General features: G+C 46.4%; 1 protein-coding gene across 1 annotated transcript; it reads left to right on the top strand.

Annotated features, from left to right (window-relative positions):
• Positions 1 to 12673: 12673 nt before the first annotated feature.
• Positions 12674 to 16467, top strand: LOC135915689 (uncharacterized). Its single transcript, XM_065448821.1, has 2 exons — positions 12674 to 13534; positions 16099 to 16467. The coding sequence occupies exons 1-2, from the start codon at positions 12674 to 12676 to the stop codon at positions 16465 to 16467; spliced, it is 1230 nt and encodes a 409-aa protein (XP_065304893.1).
• The last annotated feature ends 1602 nt before the right edge of the window (positions 16468 to 18069 follow it).

An 18069-nucleotide genomic window follows, 5' to 3' on the forward strand; every position in this document is an offset into this window, starting at 1 on the left:
TCCAAATACTTTTCTCAGAAGGTACGCTGAATGGGTTTCCAAATACTTATTGCTAATTTTTACAAAATCGTTGAAAACTTCTGAGGTTCCTCAAGAATGGAAAATTGCAAAAATAATTCCGATACACAAGTCAGGTGACCCTACAAATCCTTCCAACTTCCGTCCTATTTCACTCACTTGTACAGCAGGGAAAATTTTTGAGCATGTAATATTAAAACACATCGTAACTTTTGTGAAAGTCATTCTGTAATTAACCCTAACTAACATGGATTTAGGAGTGGTTTGTCTACAACAACTCAATTAATAGAGACTATTCATGACCTAGCATTAACAATTGATAAGCGAGGACAGGTAGACATAATTTTTCTAGACCTATCAAAAGCTTTTGATCGGGTATCGCATCCAAAACTAATCCATAAGCTGCAAGGAATTCTGGGACACGGTATTCTTACAAAATGGTTAAAAGAATATTTGTCAGGACGTCAACAATTCGTTCATTTCGAAGGCTGCGAAGGCCTCAGACTGCGTTGAAGTTTTATCCGGTGTGCCTGGGCACAGTCTTAGCTCCCATTCTCTTCCTTCTTTTTATTAACGACATCGCAAATGGCATTGACGCCACGGTACGCATGTTCGCAGATGACTGCATTGTTTATAAACGAATACAGACCAAGGATGATCAAGTTGTTCTGAATGACGCACTTAAAAATATAGCAAAATGGTGTCAAGACTGGCAGCTGACGCTAAATGCAGAAAAAACTGTCTGCATGACAGTAACGAGAAAGAAAGAACCTCTAACCTTTCCATACGAAATTCAGCAAAGAGAACTACATAGGGTAGAAGAATACAAGCATTTAGGTATAATTATTTCCTCCGATCTAAAATGGAACAAACGCGTGTCATACGTGGCAACGAAATCTCTCAGCGCTTTTTTCCCTCAAACGGTCCCTCAGATACGCTTCACCCAACACCAAACTACTCGCGTACACGTCACTCATTCGCTCCGTTATATAATACGGCACCATATGCTGGTTTCCATACACTAAATGTGCCATAGCGAAGTTAGAGAACGTACAAAGAAAAGCAGTAAGATTTATTTATAATAAATACCGTCGTCATGATTCCCCAACTGAATTTCTACGCTTAGCCGGACTCCCAACAATTAGCGACCGTGCTAGATATCTCCGACTAAAATTCCTGTTTATCCTCCAGAGCAATGCCCTAAAAATAGACAAAAATAAGTTTTTAGTACACTCTAACGCTAGAATTTCAAGAACGAGACACAATACACAATTATCTGAGTATAGGTTTCAGAATGACACCTTCAAATATTCATACTTCCCACAAGCTATCAGAGAATGGAATATGTTACCACAAGAAGTTGTCGATTCTACAAGCCTCGATTCTTTTTTGTCTAAGCTGTCTAACCATATCTTTGTTGCTACATGATGAAAATTGGTTTCTTACATTATGTTCTATTGTCACCATGAATGTGCATTATCTATATCGCTGTACATGAGTATGTATACGATTGTTTTTTAACCAAAGCCAAGGCCGCTTGTAAATGATTATCGTTGAACCCTGTGTGAATGATGTATCTTCCCTTTTATGAATGTACCCTTTCCTGCCCAAGCCTTCGTTAAGGCTAGCAGTATGTACCAAATAAAACAAATAAATAAAATAAAATCTCGCCCTTTGCCCCGCCACTGTGTCAACTACAGCACCCAGCTGCTGTGATAACGGCATCTTATTCCTGCTTCCGCCCGACATCAACGCTTCACCCTGTCCGACAACGCCACTACCCGGTTTTCTATTCCTGGATGCCCAATGGATAGCCGCATCACCACATTCATCATCCGCCGATATAAAAGTGCTACAACCACCTTCGCCGCCCTGTGGACTCGGTGGCTGTGCTCCCGCACAAGTCACTAATCCTCTTGTATTCATCATGCAGGTTGGTAACAAGTATTCCCTGTTTGCAAAAAACAACACAAAACTAGCAACTATATCTTAGTGCAGCTGCCGAGCCCGCAGTGCTGCGTTTTTCTTGTAGCTGATTGCGGCAATGTTCTGCGTGCCTTGCTGCTCTTGGCAGGTGTTGTGGAATCTAACCCCGGCCCTAACACTATCGACCATGTGCTCGCTGAACTAAAAAATGTATCCGCCGGTCAAACCAAGCTCATTTTCGAAATACAAGACCTCAAAACTAAGATCAATTCCACTGAAGTTGCGATAGTCGGCTTGACTAAGCGAATGACCAATCTGGAGGCCCATTTCCAAGCTTTTTCAGATCTTCAAACCGATTTTAAAGCAATGAAATCTGAGACTGCTGGGATTTCTCGACATTTAGACATTCTAGATGCCCGAATTGAGGATCCAAAAAATCACTCACGCCGCAATAAGCTTGTACTCTATGGCATTCCCGATACTAACCCATCCGAAAATTTTGCAGGCTCTGAGGAAACAGTCATCAACCATTGCTGTCAGAACTTGAGTATAACAATTAACCCTGAGAACATTGAACGCGCCATCGCCTTGGGCGTTAAAAATTTAACCACACTCGTCCAATCATCGTCAAGTTTACTTCATCTAAGAATAAAGACACCATATTATCAAATGGTCATAAGTTTGAGGAAACTAATTTCAGCATCGGCGAGGGCTTTTCCCTCAAAACACGAAATGCGCCAAAGCATCTAGTCACGTTCGCTGAAGAAAAGAGAACAACGTTTGCTCTGAATTTTAAGACACTACATATTGGTCCCAAGCGCTACATGTTCGACGAAACCACGCAAACAGTCAAGGAAATAGCAACTCGGCCCTCACAATCAGATTAGCAATCACCTCGTCGTGAACCCTCTGGGAACCGTGCCAAGAACGCTTCTTTATCTAGCCTCTCGCTCCCCGTTATATACACTAATGCTATCTTCGGCTGGTCGCTTCCATCCCCCGAAGCAGAGTCGGGCAGATCCGGCGTTCCCCGAGCTCAGAGGTAGAGGACGAGCGCGCAAGCCAAACGTGCCACTCGCTCTCAGAGGAGGCAATGGCAGATGCTAAACCACGTGACTACTACCAACGTCCGATGTTTCGCTTATCGAAAGCTCCCGGCGCTGCCGGGAAAACCGGCGGACGCGCCGGCGGGACGAGCGTTCGTCGCAGTGGCCTAGGTTGCCTAGGTTACGGTGGGCCGTCGCCAACAGCAGCGACGCGGCTCTGCGATGACGTTTCAATTTCGACGACTGCTCCGACGACAGGGCTCGGAGCGCCTCAGAGCGCTCGAAGGTGGAGGAGAGCAATCGAGAAGAACCAGCCGAACGCAGGGCGGGCACCCTCTTTCAACCAGCCGAAGACAACGCCGCTCGCGAGAGCGCTCCAGAGCGCTCAGAAACGACCAGTCGAAGATGGCATAAGATTCGTAGTTTTATTCCTAAGCGTGAAATTATTTCTAGCCTTGTTTCGTCATCAAGCAGCAGCCTGCTTATACTAACTGACACTTGGCTGAACAGTGACATGACAGACAACGAAATACTGACCGATCTACCAAACTTTCAAGTTTTTCGTAAAAACCGTAAAGATTCACGAAGAGGGGGCGCAGTCATTGCTGTCAGCCAAGATTTATCATGTTCCCCAATAAAAGATTCATCTGACCTCGAAATTTTGTGGCTAATCTTTCACGCAGCACCTAACACAGTTTTACTAGGCGTTTGTTTAGGCCGCCACATAGTAGCCAGGATTTTTCTCGTCAGCTTAATTGTCCGCAAAGCATCCTAATCCACATATCTTTGTCTTCGGCGATTTTAATTTTCCGAATATTGACTGGCATAACCAGCCCGCACTTATAGCTAACAATGGAGAAACAAGGGAATTCCTAGATTTTTGCAATAACCTCCACCTTACTCAGGCAATACTTGAATAAAGGGTAAATCAGACATCCACCCGTTCGTAGCAATTTCTACAAAGGAAACCCATACGGGTTCCTCGAAAGAAAAGCCTTATAGTTGAAGAAAAATTCGTCCTGGTCCGGGACTCGAACCCGGGACCTCCCGCCTTTCCGGGGCAGCCGCTCTACCATCTGAGCTAACCAGACGGCTAGCAGATGGCAGGGCGAAGTCGAATGTGTCGACAACACCAAGCAAAGGCAAGAGCTTGCCTTCGCTTGCCTTTGCCTCTTGCCTTTGCTTCGTGTTGTTGACAAAGTCGACTTCGCCCTGCCGTCTGCTAGCCGTCTGGTCAGCTCAGATGGTAGAGCGGCTGCCCCGGAAATACGGTGGTCCCGGGTTCGAGTCCCGGACCAGGACGAATTTTTCTTCAACTATGAGGCTTTTCTCTCGAGGAACCCGTATGGGTTTCCTTTGTAGCAATTGCTACGAACGGGTGGATGTCTGATTTACCCTTTATTCATTACTTCTCTCCACCTTGCGAGTTACCGCAGAACTACTATGTCAAACTCAGGTAATACTTGAACCTACCCGCGTAACACAGAACTGTGCAAATATTTTAGATCTCTTATTAACCAATCACCCAGACAGCGTTCAGCCCATTACATACCTACCTGAAATAAGCGACCACAAAGTAATTCACGCTAACCTTCTCCTTACGCCAAACCGGCGCCGCAAATACCATAAAACCATCTCTCTTTATAACAAAGGAAATTATAACGCCATAAATAATGAACTTAACGCGTTTTTTTCAAGTCTTCTCGTCTCGTTTTCATTCCCGCAGTGTTCAAGAAAATTGGTTACTGTTCAAAGAGAAACTAGAAAGTCTAACGAATAGATCCATCTCCCAAATTAGTTTTCACTCTAATTCACAAAACCATGGTTTACTAAAACACTGAAACGTTTGGAGAACACAAAGAAGCGTCTTTACCGTTCAGCCAGGTCTCAGGGGACGCATAGCGCATGGGTGAAATATCACGAAGCTGAAAGATCATATCTCGCCGCTACTTCTAATGCCAAGCATACCTTTTTTCACACGGACTTGCCGAATATGCTAACTAATAACCCCAGAAAGTTCTGGCAAGTTATCAATTCGCATCACGCACCAGAAATAACCCTCGCAGATGAGTCAGGCACAATTTTCACTGATGCTGAGTGCACTACTATGTTTAACTCTGCCTTCTCATCCGTATTTACGAAAGAAACTGAAATACCGCCATCATTTTCAGCACCACCCTCAGTGATAAATTATGCTATGCCACCAGTTGTCTTCACGTCATCTAACATTTCGTCCCTAATTGAAACCATGAAAATTTCATCTTCATCCGGTATCGACAATATTAACTCAAAGCTTTTGAAAAATAACAAGGATATTTGTGCGCAATTTTTATGCTTACTTTTTTCACAGTCACTGTTATCAGGTCAACAAACACTGACAGGGTTCCTAAAAAGTTCTCCACAAAAATTCTGGAGATATCTTAGCAGTAGGAAAGATAAAATTGAAGAAATCGTAAAGGACAACATAACGTTAACAAGGTCTGCGGACATTGCCGAACATTTTAACTACTTCTTTCAATCCGTATTTACTAATAATACAAACATGAATACAGACGAGCATTTACCATATATAACACGTTACCCAATGGGAAATCTAGAAATCAAACAAGAAGGGGTGTTCCAATCGCTACTGAGTTTAGATGGAAAAAAATCTAGTGGACCTGACAGAATTTGTCCTGAATTTCTGAAACGCTATGCTGAATGGATGTCATACTACTTAATGATAATTTTCGCGAAATCATTACATACGCAATCTCTACCCACAAACTGGCACAGGGCCGTAGTTATACCAGTGAACAAAGGCGGTGATCGCACGCTTGTAAATAATTACCGTCCTATTTCACTCACATGTATCAGTTGTAAAATTCTGGAACACATCATCGCAAAACATATTTTACAATTTCTAGAAGTGAATAGTTTACTTTACTCATACCAGCTTGGCTTCCGTACTGGACTATCTACCATTACACAATTATTTGAAGTAGTTCATGATCTCGCTGCCGCCTTAGATGAGAAGCACCAGATTGACGTCATTTGTATAGATTTTGCGAAGGCCTTCGATAAGGTTCCGCATAATAAGCTGATCTTTAAACTGAGAGAAATAGGTATCGATGAAAGATTAGTGCTATGGATAAAAGAATATTTAAGTGATCGTAAACAGACTGTAAGTTTAGATGGCAGCCTGTCGAGTCCACTCCAAGTGCTTTCAGGTGTTCCTCAGGGATCAGTCTTTGGCCCACTGTTATTTCTTATATATGTAAACGATATCTCTTCTGTTATTGAAGAACCGGTAAAAATGAAGCTTTTTGCAGATGATTGCCTAATTTATTCTACCGTAACCAATGTTCAGGATCAACTCAGAATTAGTCGCTGTTTAGAAAATTTCAGCCGATGGTGTAAATTATGGGATATGAATATAAACTACATTAAATCAACATACACACACATGACTAAGAAAGTAAACGTTCTGTCTTTTAACTATTACATCGATGGTAATTTTTTAGTTCGTGCTAACCAGTTTAAATACCTAGGTGTTACAGTTACGCATAATCTGACATGGCATACTCACATAGAAAATGTATGCTCGAAGGCGAATCAGAGATTAGGTTTCGTAAGGCAAAAACTAGGTCAAGCTTTGCGAGATGTTAAGCTGATAGCTTATGAAGCTTTTGTTAGACCTTTACTTGAATACGCCTCAGTCATCTGGAGCGCTCATCAGAAAGAAATGACTACAAAGTTAGAAAAACTTCAACGTCGTGCCGCGCGCTTCATATGCTCAAAATACCGCCGTTTAGATTCCGTTACACTGATGTTGCAGTCTTGTGAACTAGAAACACTAGAAGTACGAAGGCTAAAAAATCGTCTGAAAGTGTTTTACAGAATACTACATGGACATTTAAAAATCAACAAAGATGAGTATGTGCAGCTTCCAGGAAAACGAAGCAGTCATGTTAATCATCAATATGTTGTACGTCCTTACTTTGCTCACAGTGATGTGTTCCGCTTTTCTTTTTTCCTTGTCGTGATTGAACTCTGGAACGCAATACCAAGCTTTGTGGCAGAAGCCAGTGATGTTTGTGAATTTGAAAAAATGTTAAACATGTATTTTTGCGATTCCGCTGCCGCTTGATGCACCTGTATATATAGTCTGCCTGTATTTAAACCCTCCCTGTAAGAACCCTCAGCAGAGAGTTGACAGTATGAAGAAATAAATAAACTACCACGCGACTGGAAAAGCGGTAAGGTCGTTCCAATCTTCAAATCGGGTAAAAAAATTCACCCCTTCACTATCGTCCCATTTTCCTTACCAACGTACCCTACAAACTCATGGAACACATCTACTCCGATGCCATGAGTTTCCTCGATTGTCACAACTTTTTTCATTCTGCGCAACATGGTTTTCGAAAAGGCTTCTCATGCGAAACACAGCTGGCCATTTTTATTCATGATTCGCATGCTAATCTTGACTCTAACCTACAGACCGATGCTATTTTTCTAGACTATGCAAAAGCGTTCGACAAGGTTCCTCACAAACGCCTACTACTAAAACTTTCATATTTGAACCTCCCCTCTAATATCTTTAAATGGATAGAAAAATTCTTGACTAACCGCTCACAGTACGTCACCGTTAACAACCACAACTCCAATCTTATCCCAGTACCGTCAGGTGTCCCGCAAGGGTCTGTCCTCGGTCCGCTTCTGTTTCTAGTCTACATTAACGATTTACCAACGCATGTCTCTAGTAATGTTCGCATGTTCGCCGATGATTGTGTAAATTATCGCAAGGTTAATAATGCGTCTGACCAAACATCTCTTCATGACGACCTTAACCGCATACAGGAATGGTGTGCCAATTGGTTAATGGAACTTAACCTTAAAATATGCAAAATCTTGTCCTTCACGCGTCGCCGTAACCTACTTCATTTCCCATACGTCATAGCTAACGTCCCTGTACAACCGGTTCTATCATACAAGTACTCAGGCATTACCTTGTGTGGCGACTTGTCTTGGAGTACACACGTTACGAACATCACTTCATCCGCTAATAAAACACTTGGATTTTCAAGACGTCATCTCCGCCAATCCCCTAAGCATGTGATGTTATTAGCGTGCAAATTCCTTGTCAGACCAAAATTAGAATATGCCTCGCCCATTTGGAACCAGCACCAAGCTTACCTTATCAATGCACTCGAATCGGTCCGAAACAGAGCAGCCAGATTCATCCATTTATTATATTCTTACGACGTCAGTGTGTCAGCTTTGAAAGCTGAATCCGACTTATTACCCTCATCACTTTGTCGCCGCATTGCCAGCCTTTGCTTGTTTCATAAATTTTTCCATAGTTCACTAGGCCGCGCACCCTACATCGTCTCTCCAGCCCGCATATCTCATCGCACTCGTCATCCGCTTCAAGTTTCCCGACCTCGTGCCCGAACTACCACCTCTGCTGCATCGTTTTTTTCCCGTACTGCAGCACACTGGAACGACCTACCCAACGACATCGCAGCCATCACGTGCTCATTCAACTTTGCCAATAATGTGTCATGTTTCGCTGTGTTAACACTTGCTCACCAAAATATATGTACCACCCCTTATGTAATACCCCTCGTGGGTCTTTAAGGCAACAAAATGAAATGAAATGAAGTACACTACATCATATGTTGCTGAGATTAATCACAAACACCGGCTGCGGTATGGTCAGTCAGCCGCTATGCATAAACTGTATCACGTGTTGAAAACCTGCTGCTGTCTCTTATAACAAAGGATACATGTTATCTTCTGACCATCAACTTCATTGACGAAAGGAGCGGTTTTCTCCATAAGAAGGCCTATTTACCGATTAAAGTGAAGCGAGGAACCATACTGCTATCGCTGTATATATATCTCGAAGTTTTCTGTACAATATCAAATCCAATATATTTTCCAGCCGTCTCTTTAAGACAGTGTAAATGGGACTGAGTTATAGACCTGTTGGTAATATGAAAACCTTATGCAGTATAGCAATGTTCTGGTGTATGTAGTCATTATAGTTTCTTTGTTGGAAGCATTTCAGAACCTTTTAGCAGCACATATGAATACTTCTGGTTGTATTTGTAAGTGCTATTTGCCTAAGTGTGGCGATGTAGATTTCTTTCTTTCTCTCTCTTTCTTTCTTTCTTTCTTTCTTTCTTTCTTGTGTTGTTTGTTCGTTTGTGATGCCGAATGTAACGACGAATCGCCCCTTTTTTTTCGTTTCATTGTTATGGTTTCATGTTGTTTCATACCTTAATTGCTCGAATCTCTATCGTCGTGTCCAGTGTGCTTCTTGATCTCGTCCTACGCGCTTTTTGCGCTGCGTAAATAAATCTCAAGTCTGGAATACGTGCCAACAAGTCCAACTCTCTTGTCGTTTTTGTATTCTTATTCGAATATGTTGTGTACTACTGGGCCCATCAAACTCTTCAATCGTTGGGCTCGTCAACTGTTTACGTCGCTTTTCTTTCTCGGTGTTGCCCTTGTACTTTACAGGAAAATAAACATACTTTGAAATGTCACAGCTAATTTGAGAATGCTTCATTTATTACAGCGTTAAATAAAGCAACGTGTAGGAATAGAAAAGCTTAGAAACCACGAAACCTTTCTTGCTTTAAACCAAGAACATACAGTACAGTAGGAAAGCTTCCCGCTTTCGTCACTCACTAGAATCATTTTGCCCATATCTTGCTTTCTCGTGCGTTGACGATATGGGCAGCATTGGGTTTCAACTCTTGCCATCCGTCAGCTCGATGCTATTCAAACTAATTGCTTCAATGAAGTGGAAAGTTGGGCTAGTTGGAGGAAGTTGATCTTGTAATAAGGGGTGTACTGCGCTTAAACACACGGAAAACTTCTGCGCGCGTCCTGTCCGCGTCCACGTCTGTTGCGCATGTGCTTATAGCGCCATACCCGCCTTACTACGAGAATTGCTTCAAAGTAAGCCCGCACGTCTGTTCGAAACCCCATGAAGTTGCGCGTACAGGTTACCGTAATAAGATAACAATATGAACACAATATCCAGCGACCGCATAGTTTTACAGCGTTTCGTAGGCCCCAATAAAAATATACGAAACCTATATGGGGAGTATACAATACATGCACGACCAGCCTAGACTAAAAAAAAAATGTTGCCATTTCGAGAGGCACATGATTTGGCGCCACACGTTTAGCGATTGCAAGAGGCCACTTCCAATGAGTCGAATTGAGATTACTCAAAACTGAGGCACTATCGCCTCATATCTGCAACGAGAATACAGCCCAGGAAAGTTCTCGAAAGAAAAGGAACGTTGCCACACTTTCTCTCCCTACTACGCTGCATAAGTAAGACGACTTCGCGGGCTGCCACCTTGTCTCGAAGTACTTTCACAACGCGCTATAGGTTTTCAGAGATCTTTTAGGAAATGCTAAATAGATTGCGCAGCAGACAGATATTTTGCTAGAAAAAGACTACTCGAGCAGCTGACCAGGGCGCGGTAATGGCGAGGTGCCTACCCAAGCCACTCAAGGCAGCAAGTGCTCTCTCCAAGTGCGTGTGCGTGGGTGGAATGAGGAATGTTGCCGTCATTTCCGACATCAGCTAAACAACTGAATTTTTGTTTGCCAGCGCAGTTACGAGCATGCCTCTTTGAATAAATTCCCATACGCGCGAATTTTGGAATTTCGAAGGCGCAATCTGGTCACGGAAGCTTTTAATAAAAAAGAGCTAAGCTCAATGTCCTCGCTTAATGCGTCTCGCTGTAACGCCAACGGCTTTTGAGCCCCACCTTTACCTGTAGCATATGTCCTTACCTTCCTCGTAAGCACGGTACAAGGTTGGTGATTTGCCGGACAAAATTAGGCATTTGTGCTTCTGCGAGTCGTAGCTCTCGGTAGGGGTCAATTCTGACGTGAAACATCTTTAAAATCGGGAGCAGGGGATCTCTTGCTAAAAATACATGCAACAAAAACATGTTATGCTATTATCGCTTATATCTTTGCAACCGTACTACCAACACATCTTGCTTTGCTACCATTGTGTATACACAAATGGAGACATACGTCAATAATGCATGTTCCGCGTAAACAAAAGGCATTGTTGTTGCGCCACGCATGACGCAGTCAGCGCAAAATTTATCGCCTCGTTCGGCGTTCAGTGAAGCATAGCTCAACAGTACGTTTCTTGATCCGAGCGGGGGTGGTCGCGTTAAAGAGAGAGCTCAGTATGCCATAGTACGTATAATCCATCAATCTCAAACCCATGCTGATCAAGAGTTTTTAACGCCTGCAGATGTGCCACTTTTTGCAGAAATTTCACTGTCACTCAGGTTTAGCACCACCGCAAGAACTCAGGGTCGAGAAATGGCATAAGGAGACTCGGGCAGCAAGGCAGAGGGATCCTCAACCCATTTGGCCATGCCGGAACGCGTCCTTCTGCACAGCGAGCTCAAGTCACCTACGGGTGCAGTGGTTCCAAGCGACGCAGGGCAGTCTCGGCAGTAGGGGGGTCATTTCTTTACCCTAGGGCCCAAACATCCTCTGCAAAACAAATGGGCCCACTACGAATAGGGAGCGGGCATGGTTATAAAATTAGACCGTCAAAACCCCACTGGCTGTAGCATCAGTTAGGAATGTAAACTTTCTAACGCGTGAATAAATATAATTTGTGCATTAGACTGAAAAAACCCGCCAGGGGGCCGTGGAGTTCAGCAGTGTCCCACATGGGCTCCCGCTTCTCGTGCTTCTCAACCCGGAACAAGGCCAGTGACGAACCCAAGTTTTGCACCGGTGCAACCGGCAAGACGAGAGTAACCGGCGGACACTAGCCACTTTCGGGTGAGTGCACCTTATCTCAAGATATCAAGCGTTATTCCCGATGACCGCCCGCCCGCCCAGTAAAGCCTAACGCCAGAACCAGCTCCCCGATCTCATCGGCAGAAACACCCTCGCGCCGCGCGCCGCGCGCCGCATGAGCACGAGCACACGAGCGCTCGCCCACGCCGCGGCGAAGAGCCCCTGCGATGAGCCGAGAAGCAGCTGCTGCAAGCGAAATTTCAAACCAGAAAGAAGATGAAGCAAATGCAATGCAAACAGACCGGACGGAAAAAAACACCAGGGAAGGTACTTGGAACTATGATGCAGAAAGCGGCCGAACAATCGAAGCGGAAAGCGCCTGGATCACAAGAAACAAGAAAGCCAAGAAGGACACCTAGAATTCAAAGACGCCGGCAAAAAAAAGCCGACCGATGAGCAAACGCCCAATGCAGAACCTTCACAGCAACAACGCAGACCCAGGATGCCGCCCCTGCCACTTGACGACTTTAAGATCGTCTACCGCCCGCAAGCAGGTCTCGACCTCGCCAAATGGAATACCGTCACAGTCATGCACGCCATCGGTAGAGTGAGTGGACTATCGCCGTAGGACTTCAATGATAAAGTGCGTACTCGTACAAGTACAGAGAACCGAAAATTTAATCATCGCAAGCACGGGCGACAAGGAAGACGCCAAGATGCTGGCCAGAATCAGCAGAAGACAGCTCGGAGGCACTTACCACAACGTCAAAGGCAACATACGAACCCCTGACGACGTCTCCCGAGGCGTCATCAATGGCCTCATACCAGGAACAAGCACCGCAGAACTTATGGTAGGAATCCGAGCACCGGCACGATACACCGTCCTTCACGCCTGAATGATGGGTCAGTGGACCGCGGCAGTCGTATTCTTCAAAGGACCGCACGTTCCCTACTACATCATCTTGCAGAACGTAGACTTCGGCTGCAGACCATATCGCAAGTCAGTGCAGCACTGCCGCACCTGTGCCAACATGGGACACCGCCAAGACGTCTGTCCGAAACCTATCCCAGATATTTGCTACAAGTGCGGCAAGACTGGACAACCACAAGACCACGACTGCAAACCGACCTGCAAGCTCTGCGGAGAAGCGCACGAAATTGCAAGTACAGAGTGCAGGAAGAGACTGAATCCAAGCCCTCTACCCTACAATATACGGCAACAGCGCCTTAACAGAATACAAGAAAGAGACAACCGCTGGAGCTCCAGCAATGAAGAGTTCCCGGGGCTGGGCACCTCGGCCACCAGCTCGAGTAGTGTCAGTGCAGGCAGCTCATCCAGGCGCAGCAGCTCCAAGCCAATAATGAGAAGTGCTTCGCGCTCACGTTCCCGCTCTCACTCCCGCTCAGTCAAACGCGTGAGCTACGCCGATGCGGTAAACAGCTCGAGCGACTCGGGTGGCACGAGCAGCTTGGATGCACCGGCCGAAGCGGCAGTCATACGGGTCCTAGAAAACAAGCAGCAGAACCAGCAGAGCAAACTGCACAAACAGCACAGCCAATCGCAAAGCCAGCAGAACCTCATAGACAAGCTACTCCGCAGTCAACAGAAACAGCAAGAGCTCACCGACAAACTGCTTCGAAAATGCAAAGAACAACAAGAACTCACAGACAAGCAGCATCAAAAATGCCAGGAGCTCGAAAACATAAACAGACAGCCGGGAACCACGTTGACCAAGGCCGACGTTGAAGCCATAGTGGATGCAAGGTGCCTGATATTTCAAGAAGCCTTTATGAAGAACATTCACGCCACAATGGAAAAAGTTGTCCAATCAGCAGTCGAAAAAACAGCCGCTACCTTCGAAAACAAGATCGCCACGTTAAACGCCAAAATTGATGGGATCGCACCACAGCTCAGCAATTTTATCGCGCATGTAAATAACAACTACATCACTAAAGCACAGCTCGACAATTCGCGCCCCACGACTCGGAAGAAGGCACGGGCGAACAGCCACAGCGACTGTCACTCGGTCTCGCCCACTCGCGATCGCCGACGCGAATTCGAATCCTACGACGATAGTGACCCCTAACCACAAGGCAAAAAACTAGCATTCAACTATACGCATATGGTAATGGAACTGTCGATCATACCGCCCTCGACACGCCAATCTACAAGAATTCGTCAAGCTGAATCAACCCAACGTCATAGCACTACAGGAAACCAAGGGCCCTATAACGTAAAACTATTCCAATATGTTTCTATTCCAATTTCCTGACGTCAAATTTGCGTAACCACCGACGCAAGCACCGGGCGGTCACCCATAGGGTTGTCTGAACAGACCAATCAAACGCTCGCCTCGTTCATAGGAGGTCCCTTTTGTTTGCTTGAAAAACGAATAACATTGCCAACACTGAGCGGCTTGTTGTATCTAATTGGCTGACAAGAGGCGAGGAGAACGCTCAAGTGGAGAGGGATTCCCTAGGGCAGAGCCAGTGCACTGAAAACCGATAACCGGATGAAGAGGGTGGTGCCGGCGGCTGCGATTTGTCGGCTTTCCCTTACTTAGCTTGTGGTGGCTGGTCGAAAATCGCGGCGGCATGTAACGGAAGCTTAATAATGACGCTAAAATTGACCCTCAGCAAAGAAGAGTTGGCAGAATGAGGTAGTAAACGTGTCGAAAGTACTTAAAAACGTTACACGGTCACGCAAGAAGTTTTATTATACGCAAATACACCCATGCTCTCCGGCAGGTGCGAGTAGCCAGCGTCTCAGCGATCGGCGGCAGCTATCTTTTATTCCTTTCGGAACGGGGCAGCCTGCGGCTATTCCGAAAAAAATTCAGTTTTGTTCGGCATATTAATGCATCTTTATCGCGTACACGTCACTTTGACGCGGTGAGTTCGTGCGGTTTTGTGACGTCGCGTGACAGGCAGGTGAAGTGGGTGCAGCCCGAAAACTTTTTACCAATAGCCGAGGGCTAATGGCGAAAAGAAATCGAATCAGAAATAACTGTTTTTCTTTTTTCTGTCAAATCTTGCATAATCAGTGTGCACACATCATATCAGATGGGGAGGTATTGCGGTTTTTGTAACGTCACTTGACAGACAGGTGAAATGGGGGGTGGTCGAAAAGAGTTTTTGACCAATCGCGGAGGGCTGATAGCAGAATTGGAATAGAAAAGTTTGGAATAGTTTTACGTTATAGCGCCCCAACACGCAGAACACCCGACTGCAACGATACGCTACATATGCACAAACCCGACGAACTGCCATACTGGTGAAAACTCTCACAGACCAAAAACACGACGTAGGGAACACCCACACCGAAAACACCTTAATCGAGGTTTTACCGGAACGAAAGACGCAGAAAAGCCTATTCGTGGCAGCGTGTACAGCCCGCCTCGTGACCAGCGGCCGGACTTCGATCACGTTGTGCGAAAAATCAGGAAATCCACGAATGGACACCAATTCATCATAGTGGGAGACTGCAACGCCTCGCACATGGCATGGGGCTATCATACCCCCTACAAATAAGAATGCTAGAGTGCATGATGCTGCCCAGCAACACAGACTCACCCTCTGGAGTGATCCTCTCCAGACCACGAGAATTGGAAACAGCGTCTCCGGGGACACAAACCCCGATCTAACCTTTACTGCGGACGTCCCCTGGGCAGAGTGGAGTCGACTCCAGGAAACCTTAGGTAGAGATCACCATATCCTCCAATTAGATGTAGCACACACCCGTAAACAGACCAAGACCGGAAGTGCATGGCTAACCGAATGGAAATCCTTTAGGGACAAGCTAGATTCCGGAGCAAGCATAACTGACATTGACGAGTGGCTCAGAAAGGTATTAGACGCAGCAGAACGTTACACCAAGATCATACAACTCGATGCCGATACACCCGCGGTCTATGCGCACCTCCTCCATCTCTGGGAGGCAAGACGTGGCCTCCTGAAGAGATGGAAGCGACAAAAGCTTAACAGAAAGCTAAAAACACGTATCGCTCTCCTTACCAAGCAGGCGCAAGACTATGCGGACCACCTCGCCAGGCAGAACTGGCACACTTTCTGTGACAAGCTACAGGGGACTCTGAGCACGAAGAGGACCTGGCACCTCCTACGCGCACTCCTGGCCACTGAACCCACCAAAACGAAACAGAAGCAACATCTTCACAGTCTTATCCACAACCATGCCGGATCAGAAGAACACCTCCTGCGAGAACTACAAAAGAAACTATGCGGAGACGCACCCTCTACCATGTCAACTCGCAGCAAAGAATACTCTGGAAAACCGAATCCAGAACTCGACCGACCGTTCACGCAGGCCGAAATCCACGTAGCCCTATCCAAGCTGACTAGAAATACTAGCCCTGGTAAAGACTGGATCGTTAACAAACAGCTACGCAACCTACCGCCGCAGGCCACTGAGGCTCTCCTCCGTTACTACAATGAGTGCTGGGAGAAAGGAGAGCTGCCTGCTGTGTGGAAACACTCCGACATCACCATGAACCCCAAGCCCAACAAACCTCTCAGCTTGGAGAACCCACGCCCAATTTCCCTCACCTCGTGCGCGGGAAAGCTTTTCAAACACATGGTTCACGATCGCATTACCCAGTACCTGGAAGGCAACGGCCACCTACCAGACACCATGTTCGGCTTCAGGCAGCACCTCTCAACGCAGGGCGTGCTCTAACAACTAAAGGAAGGCCTTCTAGATCACCTAAACAATCGAAGCAAATACTCCATAGTGGCAGTAGACGTCAAGGGAGCCTTTGATAACGTTAGCCATGACGCGATCCTCAACAATCTCGAAGACACCGGCTACGGCACTAGGACCTACGCATACGTCAGAAACTTTCTGATGGACCGCACGGCAACAGTCGGAATCTGCAACATCCGCAGTGAAAGCTTCCTACTTCCAAACAGAGGCACCCCACAAGGGTCCGTCATTTCACCGCTACTCTTTAACGTAGCTATGATCACGCTACCCCTACTCCTCGAGACCATACCAGATCTGCGTCACGCGATGTATGCTGATGACGTCACGCTCTGGACCAGAGCTACGAACGTTGGAAGGCAAGAAAGTAGCTTACAAGAAGCCGTCGACACCATCGAAAGCTATCTCCGAAACTGCGGTCTCTGCTGCGCCCCAGAGAAGTCTGAGCACCTCGTCCTGAAAGCAAAAATGAGAGGCCGACCACCCAACTACGAAGAGCCTGACCCCACCCTCACACTCAACGGGACAACAATCCCGAAAGTCGACACCATGCGAATACTTGGACTCCACATCCACAAAGACGGATCGGGAGCAGCAAGCCTACCGAGACTAGAACGCACCCTTTCGCAACTCATGTACCTTGTCAAGAGGATCTCAAGCCAAGGAAGCGGGCTCAAGGAGCAAGACACTCTAAGCATAATACAAGCACTGCTCACCAGCCGCATCACATACGGCACGCCGTACCTGGCTTTAAAGAACGGTGAAATAGAAAAGCTCAACATCATGATAAGGAAGGCAATCAAAGTCGCCCTGGGACTCCCCGCCATGGCCTCTACATCATGTCTCCTTAAGATGGGCGTCCACAACACGTGGCAAGAGCTCGCCGAAGCGCACAAGAACAGCCAGCTAGAACGACTCAAGCTCACGCCCACAGGGAGATCAGTACTGCGATACTTAAACTACAGCGAGACGTATGTCGCAGACACGGACAAGAAAGAGCGAATACCACCGGACGTTCGAGAGTGCATTTGCATCGCACGTATCCCGCGCAACATGCATCCCATATATCACAAGAGTAGAAGACAGGCTAGAGCCAACACCATCAAACAAAGTTTCAAGCATGACCTGAATGCCCGCTACACCGACGCGGCCAAGTATCCGCATCGAAACGCGTACGCTCTCAGGGTCGTAGACTCCCAAGGCTCCGAGCTAGCATCGGCAACCATCAAGGCACGCAACCCGGAAACGGCTGAAGAAGCGGCACTCGCTCTCGCCACCACTACATGCACAGACTCAGCGGTTATATTCACCGACTCTCAGGCCACCTGCAGAAACTTCTTGAGGGGCCGCCTCTCGGTCGATGCACTCAAGATACTAAAAAGACGAAGCACTCCGCTCCCGTACACCTCCGTAACGTGGGTACCCGGACACGAGGGACTAGAGGGGAAAGAAGCGGCCCACGCCGCTGCCCGCGAGCACGTCAGCCGGGCTCCCCTCTCCCCACGCGCTCTCGGACCCGCGACAGAAGAGGCGGAGGCCGTACCCACCAACTATTCGGCCACATTGCAACATTACAGG

Source organism: Dermacentor albipictus, unplaced genomic scaffold (assembly GCF_038994185.2).
Source record: "Dermacentor albipictus isolate Rhodes 1998 colony unplaced genomic scaffold, USDA_Dalb.pri_finalv2 scaffold_13, whole genome shotgun sequence".
NCBI classification, from domain to species: domain Eukaryota; kingdom Metazoa; phylum Arthropoda; class Arachnida; order Ixodida; family Ixodidae; genus Dermacentor; species Dermacentor albipictus.